Source organism: Carassius auratus, chromosome 13, assembly GCF_003368295.1.
Source record: "Carassius auratus strain Wakin chromosome 13, ASM336829v1, whole genome shotgun sequence".
Lineage (NCBI taxonomy): Eukaryota > Metazoa > Chordata > Actinopteri > Cypriniformes > Cyprinidae > Carassius > Carassius auratus.
In genome coordinates this window covers 22,442,549-22,466,851 of record NC_039255.1, presented here as the reverse complement: position 1 = coordinate 22,466,851, position 24,303 = coordinate 22,442,549, and the positions used below count along the sequence as shown (strand labels likewise).

Below are 24,303 nucleotides of genomic sequence, written 5' to 3'. Positions count from 1 at the left end.
CTAACTGTTACTTACCCCCTTAACTGTCACTCTCGTTTTTGAAGATAGACTTGAATGTGCATGATACAAACCTAAATTTTTATAATTCATGACTGAAAACATTTTGTAACATGATTTTGATGTGCCATTTACATGGTAATGCAATGTCTGATTTTAAAATGGGTTTTAAAGGATGAATTTTGAGATTTTATGTTTTCAAGTGATAAATAACTTCAGATGATTTCTAAAATGTGATAGAGAAAAAGGCAACGAGGAAGTATTTTTTTTAAACAAAGGTCAAAACTCATTTTGTAATGTAGATTTCTAAAGGGGGGACTCTTGTCATAAATTAATTGATTACTTTTCCTACATAATTTTTAACAAAAAATATTGGTAAACTATATATTTGGGAGTCTTAGACCTTTCCAACGATATATAGTTTGTCAAGATTAGATTAGATTTGATTGTAATATAGTCAACGTAGGAGTCCCATATTCGGGACGGGGTGACAGTTAACAGGTTAATACAATCCCAAAGTCATATTACATACTGATTAGTTAACACATCTTCCTTAGTAGTTAACAATAGTGAGTTAAGTGTTAATGAATATTCACCTGTTAGTTCTTCAATAATTCCTTATTAGTTATGTAGTAAGTAAGAAACAGTATTCTAAAGTGTTACCAAGCTATTTATAGTGATGTGCTTGACTTCCTCTTATTTTAGGTTAAAGCATCTTGTGTCATTAGTCCAGCTCACAGAATTGTTTTAATCGAGTCATCTACGGCTCTGTTCCAAAACATAGTGAGCTGCCTTGCTGTCTAGCTTATAGGAAACTGCTTTCTAAAGCATCATCACTGAAAGCGTAGAGGAGCATGAAACTGTTAAGAGGAATCTTGGCGACTTATGGGATGGCTTTATTTTACCACAGTTTACATTTTGACTGTGTATGCAAACATTATATGGTTTTAACAACTACTAGATCTGCTTAAATCCGCAGAATCTCTTCTCCATGAGTGGTAACATCTTTGCAATCTCTCTACATCTAGGCAATTATTATTATTATTATTATTTTCTTTAAAGAGAATTTAAGTGAACTGAAGCAAAAATCACTCGTAGTCTAGGAGCTCTTGGTATCATCAACTTATATACCCAGTAACAGTAACAAATCAAGGAAGTACAGTTGCAATCAAAATTACTCAACCCCTCAAAGACTGCAGTACTTTACAAATACAAGCTTTTCTGAAGATCCAGGATAAAATCTATAACAGTTCACTGGCATATTAAAAGGGATATTGTCAATATATAATACTGCTACAGTATGTCATAATTATTCAACCCCTATTCAACATTGCTGTTTTTCACCGTTGTGCATTGTTCAAATTCACTACCCTTTCGTTATGTTCGGAATGAAAACATCCACTCAATTAAACTGCTATAAAAATGTATCAGAATCCTTTTTTTTTTTTTTTTCATAAATCTGTTAACTTCAGTCATGATCAAAACTACCAAATGTTTTAAAAAAAATCCAAGATTTTAACTATTTAATTACCAAGTTCATAAATTATGTCACTGATTTGGGGAAAAAATACACACAAAATTTCATATTTTCAATATAAAAAAAAGTGATTGTGGACTGGATTTTTTTTTTTTTTTTTTACCTTTTATCACAGTCTTGGGCATGTCAAAGATTAGTAATAAGATTGGCTTTGATGCATTGTTAGTTTTGGTGCAGCATTAGATTTTTTTCTCCCTCATTTGTTGTTGGTGGCTGTTTTTGCCCCATTGACTTCCATTATAATATTTTTTTTTTATTGCAAAGCCATGGCACCATATAATCATGCATTCTTGATTGTTTGTGGTTTTCCCTTTTGGGAAGAGGTAAAATTTGTCTCCCCAGCGGTTTTCCAGGCACTCGTCAACGACATGCTCCGAGATATGACGACATATTGATTTTTTCTTCTTCTCTCCAGGAACATGTGCAGCACGTCCAACGAGTGCTTCAGAGGTTACTAGAGAATGGGCTTTTTGTCAAGGCGGAGAAATGCGAGTTTCATGCACAGTCAATTCCATTTCTGGGGTATATCGTGTCGACTGAGGGAATACGCATGGATCCCGAGAAAGTTAAGGCTGTGGTAGAGTGGCCAATTCCAGATTCCCGTAAGGCTCTACAGAGGTTTCTGGGGTTCGCTAACTTCTACCGGCGTTTTATTCGCAACTTCATCCAACTAGCCGCACCTCTGACCGCCTTGACCTCTGCCAAGACTGCGTTCAGGTGGTCAGACACAGCTGAGGTTGTGTTTGCCAAACTGAAGAGCCGTTTCATTTCAGCCCCTATTCTGATTACCCCTGACCCTACACGTCAGTTTGTGGTGGAGGTCAATGCGTCAGAGGTGGGGGTAGGAGCGGTGTTATCACAACGTTCTCCCAACTCTACTCCAAGTGGGGGCGCGCACCAAGGCCAAAGCCGATCGCCACCGGTCTAGGCCTCCCGTATATGTCGTGGGTCAAAAAGTGTGGCTTTCTACCAAAAATATTCCTCTCCATTCCTTATATAATAAGTTGGCTCCCAATTTTATTGGCCCGTTTACTGTCACCAAGATCAGTAGTCTGGTGGCAGTCCGCCTTAAACTCCCTCCTGCGTACAGGAGAATTCATCCCGCCTTTCACATATCCAAAATAAAGCCCGTATTTCCTTCTCCCATTAATCAGCCTACCCCGGATTTGAGGTTGTTTGAGGTCCTCCGTGTTTGATGTCTAATTCTCGTGTTCCTGCCTTGCTTTGTCTCCTGTTCGGTTTCCTCTGGATCATTCCCTTTGCACACGGATTATCGTCACCTCACCCGGATCTACCACCACCGTCATCTTTACCAGCGCACTCAATTCACCTACTCACCATTCTGTGCAGCCATCAAGGTTCCTGCGTCAGTCTCCAACCTTCTATCATGTCATCTATTACAATAAACTTTGTTTACTTGCTTTTGCCTCCTGTCTTCCATAACCCAGCATCACAATGGGACCATTAACCCTTTAGATAGGCCTGTGCAAAAAAAGGCTTAGTTTCTGACTGGAAAAATATGGAGTTATATGGAGTATAATATATAAAATATGTATCTGATACATTTTTACAGCAGTTTAATTTAGTGGATGTTTTCATCCACGAACATAATGAAAGGGTAGTGAATTTGCCCACAGTGTACCGTTGAATTTTTGAAACATTTCAAAGCCTTTTCCCAAAATATGGGTCAAAATAAGATTTGTCACCAAAAATCATTCCATTAGCTCAAACACAAAGAAAGTTGTGGACAAAATAAGACCCATCCTTTCCCCCTAGTGGACGAAAACGTCCCCAAATCACTTATTCACATGGTGGGGAATAAAACAGTCTCAAAACACAATTAAGCCTTTAGAAACTCTATTAAAAACAGAATTGGCTTGAGCTGTTACACATACAGTTAGCCCATGCATGTGTTGAAGTTGAGTACCAAAAATGTCAACAGAGATCTTAAAAAAGCTAAATATTTTAGAATAAATATTTTACTACTTTAGAAAGGCTAAGGCTATATGCAGATTTCCAAGACATTGAAAGTTCCAAGAGACACAGGTCTCAGCCTTATTCCTTAGCTTAAATTGTGTTTTACCAGAAAACCTTTGAGGGTGTTGAAGAAAAATCACAAAATCATAAAAAAAATAATAATAATCAGAGCAACGGAGAAAAACCTGCAATGTACAGCCAAAGACTTGCAAGATGACCCGATGAAAAGAGGAAAACCATTTCAGCGCAGTGTGTTAGAAGAAAACTAGAGAAGTACAGCCTTCATATTGAGACATCTTGCAGAATACCACTCTTGATCAAGAAGAACAAAGTTAAGTCCTAGCCAATACTATATTGCTCTATTGAAAATAAAAAGCTTGCCGTGCATCATTTTGGCAATAAAGCTTCATGCCTTTAAGTCTATGCAGTCTGTGTTATTTCTCTAAATAAGTTATGATGCATGTTTTTTTATTTCCTGATTGTGCAACATCTCTTTCAAATTCTTCAAGATCGCTCAAATTCTATGGAATTTGATCAGCATTGCAGTTTCCATAGGAGTTGAATTAATTATTAATTTAACCAATGTTTAAACCATTAACTGCTTCAAAATGAATGTTGTTAACCATTCATTAACCAGTCATTGATTAAACATTTCCAGTTAACCCACCGTACAAATAAAAATCCTATAGCAAAATCACATAAACAGTGAGTAACTGTTCAAGGCGAATTAAAGCATGAATCAGAATTGAGATTTCAAAATGAGCACTTTGTCATTTGTAATATATATGTTGACTATCTCATCTGTAGAATGCTTGTCATGTTCATTGGGTACTGTAATGTATATGAATGTTTTTATTAAACATTTTATTAACTTCCAGACATTATACAAATAATAATATACATTCTTAGGATGTTTGTGTTAAGTGTGCAGGGATACTGGAGATATAAAAAACATCTCGTTAGGTGGTTTTCTCATTAAAATCTTACAACTTCCTATTAATTCGACTGAATTTAAAGGAATACTAGGAAATACAACTATGGTGGTCCAGTGGCTTTACCTTTATGATGGCATGATAAAATCCAGTTCTCTATTATAGATCAGTGCTCTTTATATAGTTTACACTGGTGGAAGGCATGGCTGTGGTTACTTACACTTTTCAGAGAGTGTACATGCTAAATAATTACTTTATGAGCAAATCTATGTGTGTGTGTGTGTGTGTGTGTGTGTGTGTGTGTGCAAATTTGCAGTTGACTTTGTTCCCTACTAATCAGTCATTTTACTTTTTTTTTTTTCTTTTTTTTTCACGGCAGAGAAAAGCAAACATGAGAGATATAGTAATGGTGCCATGACTGCTTTTGTGTGTCCTGGAGGAAAGTGCAATTACAATAGGATTGTCTTAAGTAACAGTTAGCTAATCATTATCTATTCTGTCATACCTCCTGAAAAACTACTATTAATTATATGCTAGTTAAGGTTCAAGAAAAAAATATATGAAATAACTACTAATTAACAGTTTTACACAATTACATTGAATTGTGACCCTTTCATATAAATGTTATTAGCAGCAGTAGTAGTAGTAGTAGTAGTAGTAGTAGTATGAAAATGCAATATTAATAAATGCAATACATTTTATAGAGGTTTTGCCTATGTAGTAAATTGTTTTGTGAGTGTTTTGTAAGAAATCACCTTCCAATAGGAACCCCACCATGACTCAATTGCCTTGTGATAACTTACCTTAGTTTTTTATATTTTATATACAGTACTGTATGTGTGGCTCCTCAGCATATACCACATTACCATTAATTCAATTTCTGTATGTAAGGCAAAGCCTGAGGAAAAGTGCAGGTATCCTATTATTAATCAATAAAGAATTATCAAATAATTCTGCAGGACTTATTTTGAATCTGAAACATTAGGCATATTCTAAAGTGAAAATATTGGGAACTCATTAGTAATTAATAAAGAATTATTAGATAATTCCTCAAGGATTACTTAAAACCTGAAACACTATTCTAAAGTGAAAATATTGGGAACCCATTAGTAATTAATAATTAATTATCAAATAATTCTGCAGGACTTATTTTGAACCTGATACATTATGCCCATTCTAAAGTGAAAAAATTGCGAACCCATTAGTAATCAATAAAGAATTATTAGATCATTTCTCAAAAATTACTAAGAATCTGAAACAGTATTCTAAAGTGAAAATATTGGGAACCCATTAGTAATTAATAATTATTACCTTTACTAATAAATAATTAATAGTAGTTCTTCAGGAGGTGTGATAGAATATATTAGTTATTGATTAGCTAACTGTTACTTAACACAATCCTAAAATCCTATTATATACTGATTAGTTAGCACATCTTCCTTAGTAATTAACAATAGTGAGTTAAGTGTTAATGAATTATCACCTGTTAGTTTTTGAATAATTCCTGATTAGTTATGTAGTAAGTAAGAAACAGTATTCTAAAGTGTTACCTAGCTATTTATAGTAATGTGCTTGACTTCCTCTTATTTTAGGTTAAAGGTGCTATCTGTAATGTTTGGCAAAAAAAAATCAAGACATACTCCACATTCCATAACAGATGGGGGCAGTACGCCTCAATAAGGTGAATTGGTCTACTCTAGAGTAACAAACGAGAAACGGCATAGTCTCTATGCTCCGCCCCTACTTTCACAACAACACTACAGCCATAGCCGAAGCCTAACTGTGTGTTCACACCGCCGGCGTCTAGAGCGTCAAAAATCGCTCTTGCCGCTCTGCTCAAGACGCTGCAGAAAGATTTGTGAGCCCTCAGACGCTCTTACATTGATCGAATGCTTATTTTGTATTTAAAGCGGCCCGCAAAGCAAACAAGCTTGTTGGTCTCGTGTAGACTAACCACAAGGAGTTATAAGTTAACCTCATTAAATATTGTTGTGGACGAAATATTAGGATCCTTTACTTAGAATGAACAATCTCAGACACCTTGGTCCACGTATCACTTTTAATTTATTTTTTTATGTCCTTGTACGCAAACAGGGACACATCATAGATTAATACAAACGCTAAACAGCAATAATCAACCTGTCATTTATTCTGCTTCGGAATTAATGTGCCAACTCTCAAGCATTCACCGTGAGACACACGCAATTGACTCTTTTCACACGCTTTCATGCCACAAATCAATTTTTTCACACACAGAAAAACCACAAAGCAAACAGGACAAGGAGACCAACAGACTAGACAGAGCAGGTTAGTTATGAAATAGAACAACGGGTAAGTTACAGCTAGCTAATTATCAAATGCAGCTATGGTTAGCCATCGCTAACATTAGCACGTTTATCGAACAGCCTTCGATACATTGCTATGTTATAACTTCCCGAAAACAAATACACAAACATATAAAACAAACTTCTTAGCGAAATACTAACAGCATCTAACTTACTGTTAGAAATGTTGCAAGTTCGGAGTTGAGCCTCATTTCTTTATGGTCCATCAGTTGTCTCCAGCGAATGAAAGCAGTGCCGATGTTTACTCTGGTTCGGCTCCTTTTCTTATCGGATTTGATTTGTGATTCCGAGCGAGGTTGTTTCCCTGTAGCGGGTGGTGGTGGTAGGGGTCTCTTGCCAAGGACTTGAGTCATCATTTCTCTCTCTTCCCTGAACTGAAATTAAGTAGTGGGCTGTACTTTCCACACGATTGACATCAGGTTCAAGTACATGCCCACAAGCTGTGCAAGTTATTCGTTTATTGCAGGTTGGCTGGTGGTTATGTTGCCCGCATACCGCCTCCCATGGCCGAAGCTGGTATTACGACACCTGTCGGGCCGGGGCTAGTAATGCTAATACTAATTAAGGTTGATATCTCTGCAGCACTTTAACTTGACATTTTTTTTATGACATCATCTATTTCTTCTCATTCTTTTGATGCGTGTAGGTCATGTTATGGATATTTTTACCTCAATTTTTGCATATGGCACCTTTAACGCATCTTCTGTCATTAGTCCAGCTCACAGAATTGTTTTAATCGAGTCATCTACGGCTCTGTTCCAAAACATAGTGAGCTACCTTGCTGTCTAGCTTATAGGAAACTGCTTTCTAAAGCATCATCACTGAAAGCATAGAGGAGCATGAAACTGTTAAGAGGAATCTTGGCAACTTATGGGATGGCTTTATTTTACCACAGTTTACATTTTGACTGTGTATGCAAACATTGTATGGTTTTAACAACTACTAGATCTGCTTAAATCCGCAGAATCTCTTCTCCATGAGTGGTAACATCTTTGCAATCTTTCTACATCTAGGCAATTATTATTATTATTATTTTCTAGAGAATTTAAGTGAACTGAAGCAAGAATCACTCATAGTCTAGTGAGCTCTTGGTATCAACTTATATACCCAGTTGACTGTAACAGTAACAAATCAAGGAAGTACACTTACAATCAAAATTACTCAACCCCTCAAAGACTGCAGTACTTTAGAAATACAAGCTTTTCTGAAGATCGAGGATAAAATAAAAATTGCATCTATAACAGTTCACTGGCATATTAAAAGGGATATTCTCAATATATAATGTAATACTTTCGAGTTATAAGATTTTTTAATAATACTGCTACAGTATGTCATAATTATTCAACCCCTATTCAAAATTGCTGTTTTTAACCTTTGTGCATTGTTCAAATTCACTACCCTTTCATTATGTTCGGGATGAAAACATCCACTCAATTAAACTGCTGTAAAAATGTATCAGATTATTATTATTATTATTTTTTGCATAAATCTGTTAATCAACTTCATTCCTGATCAAAACTACCAAATGTTTAAAAAAAATCCAAGATTTTAACTATTTATTACCAAGTTCATAAATGATGTCACTGATTTGGGGAAAAAATACACACAAAATTACATATTTTCGATATAAAAAGTGATTGTGGACTGGATATATGTATTTTTTTACCTTTTATCACAGTCTTGGGCATGTCAAAGACTATTAACAAGATTGGCTTTGATGCATTGTTAGTTTTTGTGCAACATTAGATTTAAATTTTTTTCTCCCTCATTTGTTGTTGGTGGCTGTTTTTGCCCCGTTGACTTCCATTTTAACAAAATTTTTGATTGCAAAGCCATGGCACCATAATCATGCATTCTTGATTGTTTGTGGTCTTCCCTTTTGGGAAGAGGTCAAATTTGATATTTTTTACAGTTGATCACTAGATGGGACCATTAACCCTTTAGATAGGCCTGTGCAAAAAAAAAGGCTTAGTTTCTGGCTGGAAAAATATGGAGTTATATGGAGTATAATATGTAAAATATGTATCTGATACATTTTTACAGCAGTTTAATTTAGTGGATGTTTTCATCCACGAACATAACGAAAGGGTAGTGAATTTGCCCACAGTGTACCGTTGAATTTTTGAAAAATTGCAAAGCCTTTTCCCAAAATATGGGTCAAAATAAGATTTGTCACCAAACATCATTCCATTAGCTCAAACACAGAGAAAGTTGTGGACAAAATAAGACCCATCTTTACCCCCTAGTGGACGAAAACTTCCCCAAATCACTTATTCACATGGTGGGGAATAAAATAGTCTCAAAACACAATTAAGCCTTTAGAAACACTATTAAAAACAGTATTGGTTTGAGCTGTTACACATACAGTTAGCCCATGCATGTGTTGAAATTGAGTACCAAAAATGTCAACAGAGATCTTACAAAAGCTAAAGAGAATAAATATTTTATTACTTTAGAAAGGCTAAGGCTATATGAAGATTTCCAAGACATTGAAAGTTCCAAGAGACACAGGTCTCAGCCTTATTCCTTAGCTTAAATTGTGTTTTACCAGAAAACCTTTGCAGGTGTTGAAGAAAAATCACAAAATCATAAAAAAAATATTTAATCAGAGCAACTGAGAAAAAACCTGCAATGTACAGCCAAAGACTTGCAAGATGACTCGTTGAAAAGAGGAAAACCACTTCAACGCAGTGTGTTAGAAGAAAACTAGACAAATACGGCCTTCATGTTGAGACATCTTGCAGAATACTATGGACGTTCTAAGAGGCCGTGCATTATATTTTTTTTTCCTTTTTGGTTTTCTCTTTATAACGATTTAATTTTCTCGTTATCTCGACATAACGAAAGTTTGTTTTCTCGTTATAACGACATGACAGTTTTACTGTTGCTATAGTAACGAACTCAACTTTGACAAGCATCTGATGGACCATGCGGGCGCTCTTACTGTAGCCTATATTTCAGCAAATTTTGCTTCGCCTAGGTAATAACGTCTTACAATACTGTACATAAATAAAGGCTGATCAATCACTGTTGATTTTTCCAGAGACAGTACAATGAACGTTTTGTTTTTGTAATTAACATGTTTAAATGGCAACACCGCGCCATTAGAGCTGCTTGGATTAAACTCACGTTTCATTTTCCCTTTATTTGAAATAAAATTATATATAATTTGTAATTTGTAGTAGTCATTATATGATGTGGCAGATATCATGTGTGTTACAAGCTTCTGTTTGAAAAGAGCGTTCATGTGTACGTGTAGTGTATGTGTGTGTGTGGAAAAAAACCATTACAACATTACAAAACAAAACTGAATTAAATTAGTCTATGGATTTTACATATACATCACATTTCTCATCAATATGGTTAACAATAAAGATTAGTAATAAGGAAAAGAAGCACATCAGCCTACATCATTAAATCCCGTACTGTAGATGAACAGAATACAGTGATGTCAACCTTGGTTTTGATAAGCAGTTATTTTATGACACAGAATGCGTTGGTGAAACTCATGCATCTAGCAGGAACTTAATACACAAAATATTCATATTGATTCAAGCATTTAACATTTATGAATTAATTAAATGTCAGTAATGAACAAGACTGCACAAATTATAGCGATCATGAGGAAGGTCCGCGTACAGTAAAGTGGATAGTGTACATCACCCCATCAGTTATATTCAGGTCTATAGTGCCACCTGCTGGCGCAGTTTTGTAACTTCTTAGAGAAAACTAAGTCGTTATAACGAGAAAACGAACTTCGTTATGTCGAGAAAACGAGAAAATTAAGTCGTTACAACGAGAAAACGAACTTCGTTATGTTGAGATAACGAGAAAATTAAGTCTTTATAACGAGAAAACGACCTTTGTTATGTCGCGATAACGAGAAAATTAAGTCGTTATAACGAGAAAACCAGAAGAAAAAAAATTATAATGCATGGCCACTTAGAACTTCCGTAGAATACCACTCTTGATCAAGAAGAACAAAGTTAAGTCCTAGCCAATACTATATTGCTCTATTGAAAAAAAAAAAAAATTGCTGTGCATCATTTTGGCAATAAAGCTTCATGCCTTTAAGTCTATGCAGTCTGTGTTATTTCTCTAAATAAGTTATGATGCATGTATTTTATTTCGTGATTGTGCAACATCTCTTTCAAATTCTTCAAGATCGCTCAAATTCTGTGGAATTTGATCAGCATTGCAGTTTCCATAGGAGTGTAATTAATTATTAATTTAACCAACGTTTAAACCATTAACTGCTTCAAAATGAATGTTGTTAATCATTCATTAACCAGTTATTGATTAAACATTTGCAGTTAGCCAACTGGACGAATAAAAATCCTATAGCAAAATCACATAAACAGTAAATAACTGTTCAAGGCGAATTAAAGCATGAATCAGAATTCAGATTTCAAAATGAGCACTTTGTCATTTGTAATATATATGTTGACTATCTCATCTGTAGGATGTTTGTCATGTTCATTGGATACTGTAATGTAATGTATATGAATGTTTTTATTAAACATTTTATTAACTTCCAGACATTATACAAATAATAATATACATTCTTAGGATGTTTGTGTTAAGTGTGCAGGGATACTGCAGATATAAAAAACAACTCATTAGGTGGTTTTCTCATTAAAATATTACAACTTCCTATTAATTCAATTGAATTTAAGGGAATACTAGGAAATCCAAATATGGTGGCCCAGTGGCTTTACTTTTATGATGGCATGAACAATCCAGTTCTCTATTATAGATCAGTGGTCTTTATATTTTTTACACTGGTGGAAGGCATGGCTGTGGTTACTTACACTATTCAGAGAGTGTACATCCTAAATAATTACTTTATGAGCAAGTCTATGTGTGTGTACAAATTTGGACTCTGTAAAGTGGACTCTGTTCCCTACTAATCGGTCATTTGACTTTTTTTTATTACACAGCAGAGAAAAGCAAACATGAGAGATATAGAATGGTGCCATGACTGCTTTTGTGTGTCCTGGAGGAAAGTGCTTCCTGTGCATGAACTAGAGCTATTTATAGTGATGTGCTTGACTTCCTCTTATTTTAGGTTAAAGCATCTTGTGTCATTAGTCCAGCTCACAGAATTGTTTTAATCGAGTCATCTACGGCTCTGTTCCAAAACATAGTGAGCTGCCTTGCTGTCTAGCTTATAGGAAACAGCTTTCTAAAGCATCATCACTGAAAGCGTAGAGGAGCATGAAACTGTTAAGAGGAATCTTGGCAACTTATGGGATGGCTTTATTTGACCACAGTTTTCATTTTGACTGTGTATGCAAACATTGTATGGTTTTAACAACTACTAGATCTGCTTAAATCCGCAGAATCTCTTCTCCATGAGTGGTAACTTCTTTGCAATCTTTGCAAAACTTTTGCTAAAATGAACAGTGATGAGCAGGCCTATCACAGCTTCCCAAATCATCCTAATGCCAGTCTATATGTTTACATCACTTGATCCCATATGAGAGGTAGTTGCTTAGGGTTCCCGCCCTTTAGACTGTTTATTTATGTACAGCCCAAGTGGGGATGTCACTGATAGCGCTGGCTTAATATTTAGCCATTGTGCTCTCAGGACTACAGAACTTGGGCAGTATCAGGAAATGGTATAGACTCAGAAGGTGTTGTGTGCTGTGCTGACGAACTGAAAATGGTGTCTAGAAATGTACTGATGAGAAGGCAGGGCCCTAAGAGTGATGGTGAGTTTAGGTGGTTTATCGTTTGCAATAAACAAATATTTTTGTTGTTGTTGTGTATAGTGGGAAATATGGCTGAAAACCGAATGGATGATTATTAATAACTGATGGCAGATCTGATGGCGGAGTAAGCTTCTGAATTTAACTGGGCCTAGATCCCATTCAATACATCCACATAATAAGTTTGAAACATTTGAATATCGATAGACCCATCTAGAAATATCACTGGGTTAGCTGGAAGTAAAATACGATTGGATAGCCTAAGGGTCTATTCACACCAAGTGTGAAATTAAATGCAATGAAAACAACAAGAAAAAAAGTAAATGCTTTACATTTTTGTTTAGCTTAGTGCATATCATTACATTTATAATTATGCATTTAGCAGAGGCAACTTACAAAAGAGGAAGAAAGCGATTCATCAAAGAGCCAACTTATACAATATGTAAATATTTAAGTATGTTCTATTTGATTTTTTAAAGACTGGTCAGAAATAACCAAATTTGTTCATGTAGCGATAATGCTTCTGTATATCAGTAAAAAGAAAAAAAAAAGGGTTGTTACTTCTATTTTATACATTATACTGTGATAGAGCCATATATGTTTGAGCCCGAGTAACATCCCGAGGCAGAAGAAATTGAAACAATGCAAAGCAACATAATCTTAACGAAATATCTATGCACATACTATTATTGACAAATTTCCTATAAGTCGATGACAGTAAAACAGTACTCCAAAAAAAGTATCTCTCTCTCACTCTATACAGTAGGTAGATTACAATGTATATATATAACTCACATAATAAAAATATTAAACTCAAGCAAGCAGATATTTCTTGTTTCATTATGTACTGGTTTCATTAGCAACACTCAAACAATGATACGCTTGGTATCTTAGTGTAAAAAGCTGGTTACTTGGCACTGCCATATCTTTCAACAAAACATGATTTGAAAACCTGGATACATGTTTAGTGTAATTCACAAAACAGTCCATTGTGAAATGTGAAGAACAAACAAAGATTTTCTATTCAGTCACTCGGGCACATCGCTCATGTTTCTTTACACTTTACTTGATGGTCATACTCATCATCTTTAAGAGTAACCTCTTACAAGTGTAAATATCAAGAACATTTTGATTCTTCATTGTGATCAGGTCTTAATGTGGTTGATTTGGTCAATCTGTTTCAATTAGTTTGGGGAAGTTTTTTTTTTTTTTTTTATCATTAAATGAAAGGTTTTTTTTTCAGCAAGGAGGTGAACCTAACATAACATCAGAAGGCACACTGACACATAAAGTACTTTGTTTATTTCAAGCTTCATACTCAGAATGAAAGCTGAAAGATTTTTATCTGCCTTCCCTGTGACATTTTGATGATCAGATGTATCTGCAGCTGAGAATATTTGTGTGCATCGTATCTCATTATGTGCACAGTACTTCTTTAATTTTTACTTCATATCAGAAAAGCTTTCCTCTTAACAAGTGTTTTTTTTGCTCCTCAACTATGGTGAGCTGTTGATCTTAGAGTTTAATTTATATCATTAAGATGATGGCTGATTCTAGATGACTAATTTATGTAAATTTGTTCGATGAAAAGGTTGCCAGAAATAGCATTTAAAAAAAAAACAATAGAATACAAAAGTAAATCAGGGCAATTATTATTATTATTATTATTTTTTTCTTTAAAGAGCATTTAAGTGAACTGAAGCAAAAATCACTCGTAGTCTAGTGAGCACTTGGTATCATCAACTTATAAACCCAGTTGACCGTAACTGTAACAAATCAAGGGAGTAAACCAGAAAACTGAATTGGCATACTTGTTATTTAATAGTTTAATTGATATATTGCAAATTTAAATATGTAAATTTGCTCAAACACTCTGAATGCTACAAGAAAAGCATTGCACTTGGCACATTTTTACATTAGCATGATGTTACGCTTAAAAGAATACTAGAAATGCATGGAATGAACAAATATTACACTTTTAATTAGATTGAAGTTTTTTGTATTAATTGTTTTCAGTATTCACTTTATTATAATTGACCTTTTCTCACTTCATTTTCACAGTACATTATGGGCTTGTCTTCACTTTAAATATACAGTACATACAGTGCTGATTTATAATATGGCCAAAACTAAGAGTGGGAGAAAATGCTGAATCTCAGATGCAATGTTATTCTCTCTTTGACAATTCAGAATCGATTTTGAGCTTAGCTAGAGGCAGCTGTATTCTGCTTGCAGAACAAACACACACAAAAGCATCAAACAAGTATATACATTTGCATAAGGTTTCATGGTTGAAGCAAGATACAAGGGCATTCATGGGCTTTATTGCACAGAATATGGCAGTGAGAAATGCTTTACTTGGCAATGTGCAGTTGCATCTGCCAGTAATTCAGTGTTTTCCCTTCCAAATCCTCTGCACAGGAATTATTTGTTACCTGTTTGGAATGCAGTAAAACATGTATACACTAAATGTATTTACTGACAGACATCTGCTTTCAAATGGAGTCTATTGGACCATCATCAATCATAAATAAACAGCAATGATGCTCAGAAATATTAAAAAATCCTGCCCATGCCTGGAAAACATTCAGATACTTAAAAGCACTCTCAGATCCTTAATGCACTTTTAATGTTTCTTTGTTCCTCTTTATATTTGCTTGTATTTTTGAAGCTATATTTTATTAGTTATTATATATTATGATTATTATTATTATTTAATTTATAATTAATTTGTTAATTTTGAATTACCGTTTGATTATAATTATTGTTATTTATCCTTTGGTGGAAATATACAAATAATTTTATAAAAATGCAGAAATAAATGTGATTTTTAAAGTCAAAATACTCATAAATTAATAAACATATTATTATTAATAAAAATGCAGGTGCCTAAAGATTTCCACCCTTAGCCAAAATGAATTATATATAACTTACTTTTTAGTGTTGAGAGCACAGATAGGATGTCTTAAAATGCTGCCTAGGCTGCAGTATGTTTTGAAACGGATTGCTGTTACAGTGTAAGATAAATTAACATTGTTTAGTGATTGTGCGTAAATATTAATTAAGATTACAGATCTAGTGTGCATCACTAATGTCTTTTACATCCAGCTAATAAAGATGGTTTTGCACATCCTCCAAACCCTTATCAAATCAAACATTTACTTGAAGTTAATCATACAAAGTATAATCAATTAAAAAAAAGGAAAAAAAAAAAAAAAAACTCTAAAGGCAAGTATGAAAACCTATGCTTACAAAACCTTCTGTTGTTGCAGGTACTGGTGCCACCACTGACGTCTCTGGGCAGAACACACCCCTCTCACCTCTCGCCCGACTGTACATTTACGCCCTGCATGGGTGCCTCTGTGAGGTGGGGTTCACAGCAGCCTTTGATTGGTACTACACCCGTGACCACAGACTTGCGGGCCACACAAGCCTTTGGGCGCTGCTTATTTACAGCTCTGCCATCTTCTTCATGGAGGGTCTAGGTGCGAGGCTGCAGCAGAAACACTGCCTCCTACCAGTCAGGCTGACTGTCTACACTCTCTTCATCTATCTGTGGGAGTTTAGCTGGGGGTTTCTGCTCAGGCTGTTCGGGGCCTGCCCTTGGGACTATTCAGAGTTCAGGTATAACTTCATAGGTCTGGTAACGCTTGAATATGCCGTTCCTTGGGCATTGGCGGCACTTATCGCTGAAAAACACGTTATCAGGAACACTTTGAAGATACGGCTAGATAAGTAGTCAATATAAACAGAAAACAATAAACTGCTTAACAGAACATGTTAAAAAATCTTTGACTTTGTATTGGGATAGAGTGTTAAGTAGGCCTGATAAATGCTACGATGCTAACAGAGTCCAACAGTCAGGTTTCAGAAAAAAAAATAAAAAAAATAAAAAAAACATTCCTTTTCTCCATAGAAAAATTGATTGTTAATGATCATTTATTAACTTGTAACGACAGACTAACTGTGATGTACAAGGTTGTTAATCAGTTAAATAATCTTTTGTTGAAGCCAGCAATCTTCATTATTCCATTGTTGTTTATTTTTTTTATTTTTTTTTATATTCCTGTTTAAGGGGCTGTTCACACAGAATACATATTTGCCTTTAAAAACATGAGACACAGCACTCAGTAATGTAAAAAAAAAAAAGAAAGAAAAAAAAAAACATAGCACTAATGCTCCCTCCGCTATGTTGCCGTAAAATAAAACAGTTGCGATGCCAACTTGCTACTGTAAACAAAAGCTCACAAAGCTTGCCCCTGCTCTGGGGTCTTCTGATTGGTCCACTGTTGTGGAATTGACATTGATGTGCGCTGCGAAAATGTTAAAATTATTTTAACTTGACACAGTCTTCTAAACATGGTGCTCATGTGCACAACGCTGCAAGTAGACGCAGAGCGCAGTGATCATACACAACTGTCTAGCACATTTACATAGAAAAACTATTGAAAAGTAGTGCATTGTAATGGAAAAAAAACGGTTTCTGTGTGAACAGCGTGAATACTGCCCATGATTCTGCAAATAAATCTCCACCATTCAGAGAACTGAGACAAGCAAAACCAACCCACTCCTGTGAAACACTGTGTAAGAAACTACCTACACTCTCAAACTACTTACATTTTTGTATATATTATACATATATTGAAATAAGCAAATATATGTTGTTACAAAATATGTTGTTTCTAATACCCAATAAACATTCTTAAAAGAATGGTCTCATATTTATTCGCTTTTTTTGAAGCTTTGATTGTGTTTACAGTGTGCAGTATAACATGTGTTCATGTTTTGTGTGTAAAAAAAACAATGTATACCGCTGTCATAAAAACGGGCTGATGACTTCCTTGTTCTATGAAGTCCCTCCTTCAGAAATATGTAACAAGTTCAGTTTGTGCCAGCGGTTCCTGTGCTGAGTGCGCGCTGCCCTCCTGAAAATGCGATTGGGCTAGTTTTGGACTAGTTTTGAGAATCAAGCGGGCAATAGCATGTGCTGGAGATGTACTTATAGTCACAGGAGCGTTTTTACTGACGAGATGCGCATGAAAATGGCATTCGTTTTTTTGCACAGCCCTAACATCTAGTTAACAAAGCTAAACAGCATTGCCCTTTGTGTAATAAGTTACAGAAACTGTTAAACGCACCAACTTAAATAATAAAATAGACTTACTGGTTGTGGTCCATAAACAAACTGCTCCATCTTTCAGGAATAATCTTTGTGCGAATCCGGCATTAAACTGATTGAGGAAGCTCGCTGTCCTCAGCAAAATGTGCTGCACATAGTTTTACATGTGGATTATAATTTTCGGGTACAGAGTTAAACATAAATTGTAACCATTAATCTCCAAGTAAACTCCAAACTCCAAACGCAACTCTTAGTCCTTCTCCGTCGGAGCGCAACAAGGCCACGCCCCCCTGTTTGTGAATTCATGTGGGCGGAGGTTAGTCAAAAAATGGTTTTAATGATGTCATTACTGCAGGAACTAGAGGGATGTAGTCCAAGCGGGTCAATTTTTGTAGGCGAATTCTGTTAAATAAAATATCTCACTTGGCATTGAACTTTGAGCTTTAGAATTTTACAGATATTATTTATACTCTAACAACAACATTACACACTAACTAAAGTTTAAAACATGGAATCACGAAGAACGGGATCTTTAAATCATTTTCAGGACTTCACAGGATTGTTTCTCTCTTGTGAAGTTGTGATTCACCTCGTAGCTGGTTGCTTTGGTTTATTGCTTACAACTCTTCAAATATATGCTTTAAAAGTCCCTATGGGAAAAACTGAATGGGCAAAATCCAAAACCAAGGGTGATGAAAACATGGATGCCACTGTTGCACTAGATTGAAAAGCAAAAATAAAGCCCAATTTGAATGTCAGGAAAACATTTGGGTAGAATGCACAAAAACTAAAATAATAGAAAAAAAAAAAAAAAATGTTTATTTGTATAGTAACTGCCACTACAGGAAAAAACTGTTAGCACAATACTGGCTTTGGTATGAAACCAGCTCTGGTATCTTAGCATTGTAACCTTAGCATTGAAATAAATGGTCAGATCTACAGCTTCACATTTTCTGCTTGCTCGGTTTTTGTGCTGTATTTTCCTGCTTTTAAATGAATTGAGGGCAGTGAACTGCATTTCACATGTTTACCTCCATTTCTATCACAGTGTGGCCAAGTGCACTGGATAGCAGCCAGATCTACTAGCTAGCATTAACCACACATTACCTAAAATGATCTTCTTGTTATGCTCTATAAAAGACCACCGGATACCAGCACATTGTTGTCAGGTACCAAAATGTAATATATATATATATATATATATATATATATATATATATATATATATATATATATATATATATATATATATATATATATATATATATATATATATGTACACTCTAGGTGCAAATAAATTACATTAAATTAAGAAATACTGCTGATTATGATGACTTTTATGGACTTGCACTTTGTCATGCATAGAGTGTTTAAAGATAATTAAGAACTTAGTTTATCTTTATTATTTAAGGCCTAATACATGTAGCATATGTTTTGTCTACTAATGTGTGAATACTGTGATTATTGTGGACATGATACTGTGGATACTGTGGGTACATAAGTATTACAATAAAAACTGCATTAGAAAGAATGTTGTTATTAAAAACCATTAAAACATTTGGCCCTAAACCAGTGTTTCTTGTGTGTAGATGGGTGTCAATAGAGTCTCTTCCTGTCTGGGTCTTGGGCAACATACAAAGTGATACAATCAATTGTTCGTTTCCATCGATACCTAAAGAAGACCACACACAAAAACAATAGTGTTAACAAGCAGTTAATATCATTCACACCGACATGCATGCCTCCTCAGTTGTTTTATTAATTTACTTATTATTTTGTCACTGAGATTTCTGATCTCTTGCAAACAGTTCTGTCACCTAGCACTTATTAAACAATTAGCATAAAAATGATCATTGAAGTACAAATGAATACCACACTCACTCTGTCTCTCCAAAAATAAGAAGGCAATCCCCTATAGAAAGGTTGAAATAAAAATAAAGGACAGAGGGAACATAAAAAAGATAACTGAACTAAGAAATAGTGTAACTGGATGAAGGACAGATGAATGTGTTGCCAGTTGCCAGATCTAGCCATCAGTTTTTCTTCTAGAGGTTTCGGATGTACCCGGACCAAAGAGAAACGTCTAACAGGCAGAAGATCTCAGTCAGCATTGTGACACTTAACAATAAGGTTCTCTCTCTCTCTCTCTCTCTCTCTCTCTCTCTCTCTCTCTCTCTCTCTCTCTCTCTCTCTCTCTCTCTCTCTCTCTCTCTCTCTCTCTCTCTCTCTATCTGTTTTGCTCGCAGTCAGACCTCTGATTAAAGACTAGGATCTCATCTGACTGACTCAAGCAGGAAGTAGGTCTGATTGGTTCAGCTAGGCTTCTTCTCCTCACCTCAGTCTCAAACTGTTCTCCAAACATATCCACGGACTGACCACTGGCCAGGGCAGGCTTCTGCTTTTCCACCCTCTCTTTGAAGCAGTACAGTTCCATCACCTTCATGGTGTTGAGTGGGTATGGGGTTGGCTTGATGGGTTCAGCTGCAAAAATTAAACAGTTACTGGATGAACAGAATTATTAGCACAGCATACAATGTGCACTTAATATGGTGTTCAAGGGAATATAATGACATCGGTTTGGTGATCTTGCTTAAAGGAATAGTTCACCTGAAAATGAAAATTTGCTGAAAATAGGCCATCCTAGATGTAGATGATTTTTTTTATTTTTTTGTTTAATCAAATTTGGAGATATTTAGCAGTACATCACTTGCTCACCAATGGATCCTCTGCAGTGAATGCATTCCGTCAGAATGAGAGTCCAAACAGCTGACAAAAAATATCACGATAATCTACGTTTCAAGTTTGATGTCTCATTCTGACGGCACCCATTCACTGCATTGATGTAATGCTAAATATCTAAAGTTTTGATGAAGAGAATACATTTGACAGACATTTTCATTTTGGGTGAATGGTGCCTTTAAGGTGCCATGGGAGTGAGGCCTGATGCTGACATTACTTGTACTTTTCACTATAGGGAAGAACAAATCATTTACACGGAAGACCCCTGAACAACAGCACTCTGCAGTAATGGCATGTTAAATGAAAGGGCTTTTAACCTTGTTTCATCATGCATGAATCACAATAAACAGCAACATCAGAGTCAACAACTGTATTTACCTGGATAAGGCTTTCCTGTTTTATTCTGTTTGGGATCCATAAACCTGATGTATACAAATGCAATTCATTAATTATACATACATGCATATGCACACAAAATTGACAGGTCTGAGATACCCCTACATTATAGTGACTGCATCTAATAAATTATTATTTTTTTGCTTTTATACGTTAGAATTCATTATACATGTTTAAGTCATTATAAGGTATTCAGCTTTTGGCACATCCTTATAAAAATGCATATTTGATATATGTAAACTATGAAGGGACCAGAATTACATGTAAATTGCATTTCCCCTCGTATTACGTTTCATCCGAATACAGATACAGATATAAACCATTTTGATATTGCTACAGATACAGTGTAAAATAGTGGCTTCGCTGTACACCTATAGTGTGTGTGTGTGTGTGTGTGTGTACCATTTATATATATATTTATATATATATATACATTTATATATATATAAATGTAACACTTTTTTTATATAACTTTATTTTTTATTTTTATCATTTTATTCCACAATCTAGTCGTGTCTAATAGCATTGTTGTCAGGTAAAGGTACAGAAACATTAACAGGCAAGTGTATGATCTTGAGGTCACAAGTAATTACCAATGCATGTTGGAGTTGACTTGAGAGTACGGTTAGAGAAAAGGCAGGCGTAATGTGTCTGGGAGAGATATCCCATGGTACCTGAGGCAATCTGTCTCTGAGCGAAGCCTCCTCCTCTCCACGACCAGCCCTACTGTGTCTGCGTATCTCTGAGGAGAATGGGGAATCCGCGCTGGAAGCAGGAACATCTGAGAATAGCAGCAAAACAAGGCTTTTGAGAATATAAAACGTCTTTATAGACTAAAATGGCTCGACATCAATAAGGTATTTCAGAGGCAGCACACGCTGAGACAAATCTAGAGGATGCTTGCTTACTTCTCCTTCTCGAATGTGTATGTCTTTATGCTTGCCGTTCTCTATCACTTTCAAAACCATGTCCCCCCCGTCCCCTCACCTGGTAAAAGAGCTGCAACACAAAGGCAATGAAACAGGAAGTCAGTGGGAAGAATATTATTGTTCTGTGAACGGTGGATAACAAATATTTTCCTTGTTTCCCTTTGTTTGAAATCATCGGCCTTATTACAAATGTAGTACTATTGTGTCAGAAACTCTTTTTCTGGAAATTGATTTCAGTTATAGCCTTGGAATGAAGATGCATGCTAGATGGGGCACGAGGGCTTTTTTTTTTCTTCCAGAGAAAATGTATTCCATTCAATCCTGTGAATTGTATCTGATTTAACAGCTTTACTGTCAAACCTTCACAAAGCTTAAATGACACTCAACATAAGACTTATGTAACATATTGTGTCTTTAAAATAAACTCTCATCTTGTGTGGAAAATCTAGAGCAAATATAGCCATGACTAGGATAGGTTTGCACTGACCTCTAGTGACCAAGATGAAAACATTAACCAATGAACAGAGTCCTGACTGACCCAATTTAAAGTAGGTAAAGAAAATAATTACCCCCCCCCACCCCCCTTTAAAATAATCACAGTATGTTGCTTTGCAGCATGAAATAAAGATGGACATTTTTTTTGTTTAATGCAATTATATTTGCTCAGTGCAACGTATAACAACCAAGTGAAAGATTTAACACAAAAACAAATACAAAACCTGAATCACAAAATGTGATTACCACCAATTCTCAATTTGCTCACCAATTGTCAGTTCTATTAAATTCCTGCTGCCGTTTGATTTGGAAATTTGTCACACTAAAAGTGCTGTAAAAAACAAAAGTACAGACAAGAGGAGAGATAAAAGTGAGGGGGTAAATGCCCTTTTAGCCACATAAACTAGCCAATCAGAAAAAAATTGTGCTTGTAAATAGTTTTGTGTGCTGAAAACGGGTTGGCTGACATGTCTTTGTAGGGCGGGGCTTTGAAGAAATCTTGTGTGGGTAAAGCAAAACGAATGAAAATGCTTACAGCACCTTTAATTAACATAATGGTAAACATAGTGATATAATAATCAGTTTCCTTATGCTGATATTGTGCAGGATATGTATTTTACTTTATTGGTGGTGCTTTCGATCAGGTTGTCACATTTGGTTTTCTTGGCAAATATGCAGTCAAAATCATGTAGATTAGGCTGTAAAGGTATTCTAAAACTTTAATGCAACTAAATGATACTTGCAGTTCACGAGCCAAACATTATAAAATCATGAAAGACAATAAAGTGTGAGCGACTCTTAAATACAAACGTGCTCTCAGAAGCAACAGGGAATTGCATCATCACAAAGACTTTGTCCCCATTAAAAAATGCAAAGTGTATTTGGAATACTATTGCAGTCCATGTACTGTAATGTAGTAAGCCATTCGGTTGTGGTGTAAATCCTACGCGATAGTTTACAAGTGGAGAGCTTCAAAGCAGTTAAACATTACGCTGTCAGTATCATCTTTAATTAATAGTTTTGCCTTCTGGTCCTTTTCCTCTGTATCAAATCCCACGGCTGCTGAGTCTCAGGCACTAACCTTTTGTGAATAGCATGGATAAACTGTTATCACCTGTTAGCCTTCGTCAGTCTGATTCCCAGAATACAGTGCAGTTAATCAAAATAAAAAAGGAAGTCAGCTAAACCTAAATGAACATGTCTTGTTAATTTGTAGCATTTTTCATTTGGTACATGAATAGCACCACACCTCTTCCCCTTCTTCAATGTGATAATCCTTCCTCACATTTGGACCACCAACATACATAATATTCAGTTGACAAAAGAACCTAAAACACAATGTAAAAACAAAGCTTATTTATGTATGCATACAATGTGAATATATAATGACATATTTTTGCTTGTTTATGACAGATAGTTTTAACTCACATTAAGTTATTGCATACAGGAGGTAGGAATGAACTCTCATTCTCAGCAATCCACTTGTCAATGTTCACATGAAGAGACCGGTTGGTCATTTTTCTTTAATTTGAGAATACAGCAAGATGCTTGCAACAATCTGTAACAGCAACAACTTTCTGAGCGGTGGTTTATTCCATCAGTGTATTTGTGACAAACTACCTTTGAGTTATTTATATAATATTATGGGTGGTGCTTATGCATCTATGTGACTGGGAGGTTGAAATTAGTATACGCAGCAGTAACCTATCAGTGCTGACACCACAACATAAACCTGCATTTCACTATAAAGACCATTGATTTATAAGGATTGTGTGGAATAAGTTCTGCATTTGCATCTAAATGACTCAGTTCTGATGGTCCAGATGTACCCGCTTCACCGATCCTCTGAAACCATATTAGGTTAAATACACTGAAGCACTGAGATAAACTTAATAGTAAAATCAAGTTTTGATTCTGGGCCTAAGATGCCCATTACCACCATCCAGTAAACCAAAATTAAATTCATATTTAATGACATTTAGAAAGCAAAACTAATTCATTTATTGTGTAAAACATACATCATCTTTTCGGCGAGACATATTTAAATACCAGCATGCAAACATATTAGATATTAAGTGATTTTTAAAGGTTGTACGTCCAATCAAACAAAATGTTGGTGCAAATTC

The 24,303-nt window shown here is 35.3% G+C and overlaps 1 protein-coding gene and 1 pseudogene across 1 annotated transcript; one reads left to right on the top strand and one right to left on the bottom strand.

Moving 5' to 3' along the window:
• The first annotated feature begins 12,363 nt into the window (after positions 1-12,363).
• LOC113113038 (transmembrane protein 229B-like) lies at positions 12,364-17,202 on the top strand. Its single transcript, XM_026279149.1, has 2 exons — positions 12,364-12,502; positions 15,772-17,202. Exons 1-2 carry the CDS (start codon positions 12,454-12,456, stop codon positions 16,236-16,238), a joined length of 516 nt encoding a protein of 171 aa, XP_026134934.1. The 5' UTR covers positions 12,364-12,453; the 3' UTR covers positions 16,239-17,202.
• Positions 17,203-19,035: 1,833 nt separating this feature from the next.
• LOC113113198 (3-hydroxyanthranilate 3,4-dioxygenase-like) lies at positions 19,036-23,694 on the bottom strand (annotated as a pseudogene).
• Positions 23,695-24,303: the final 609 nt, after the last annotated feature.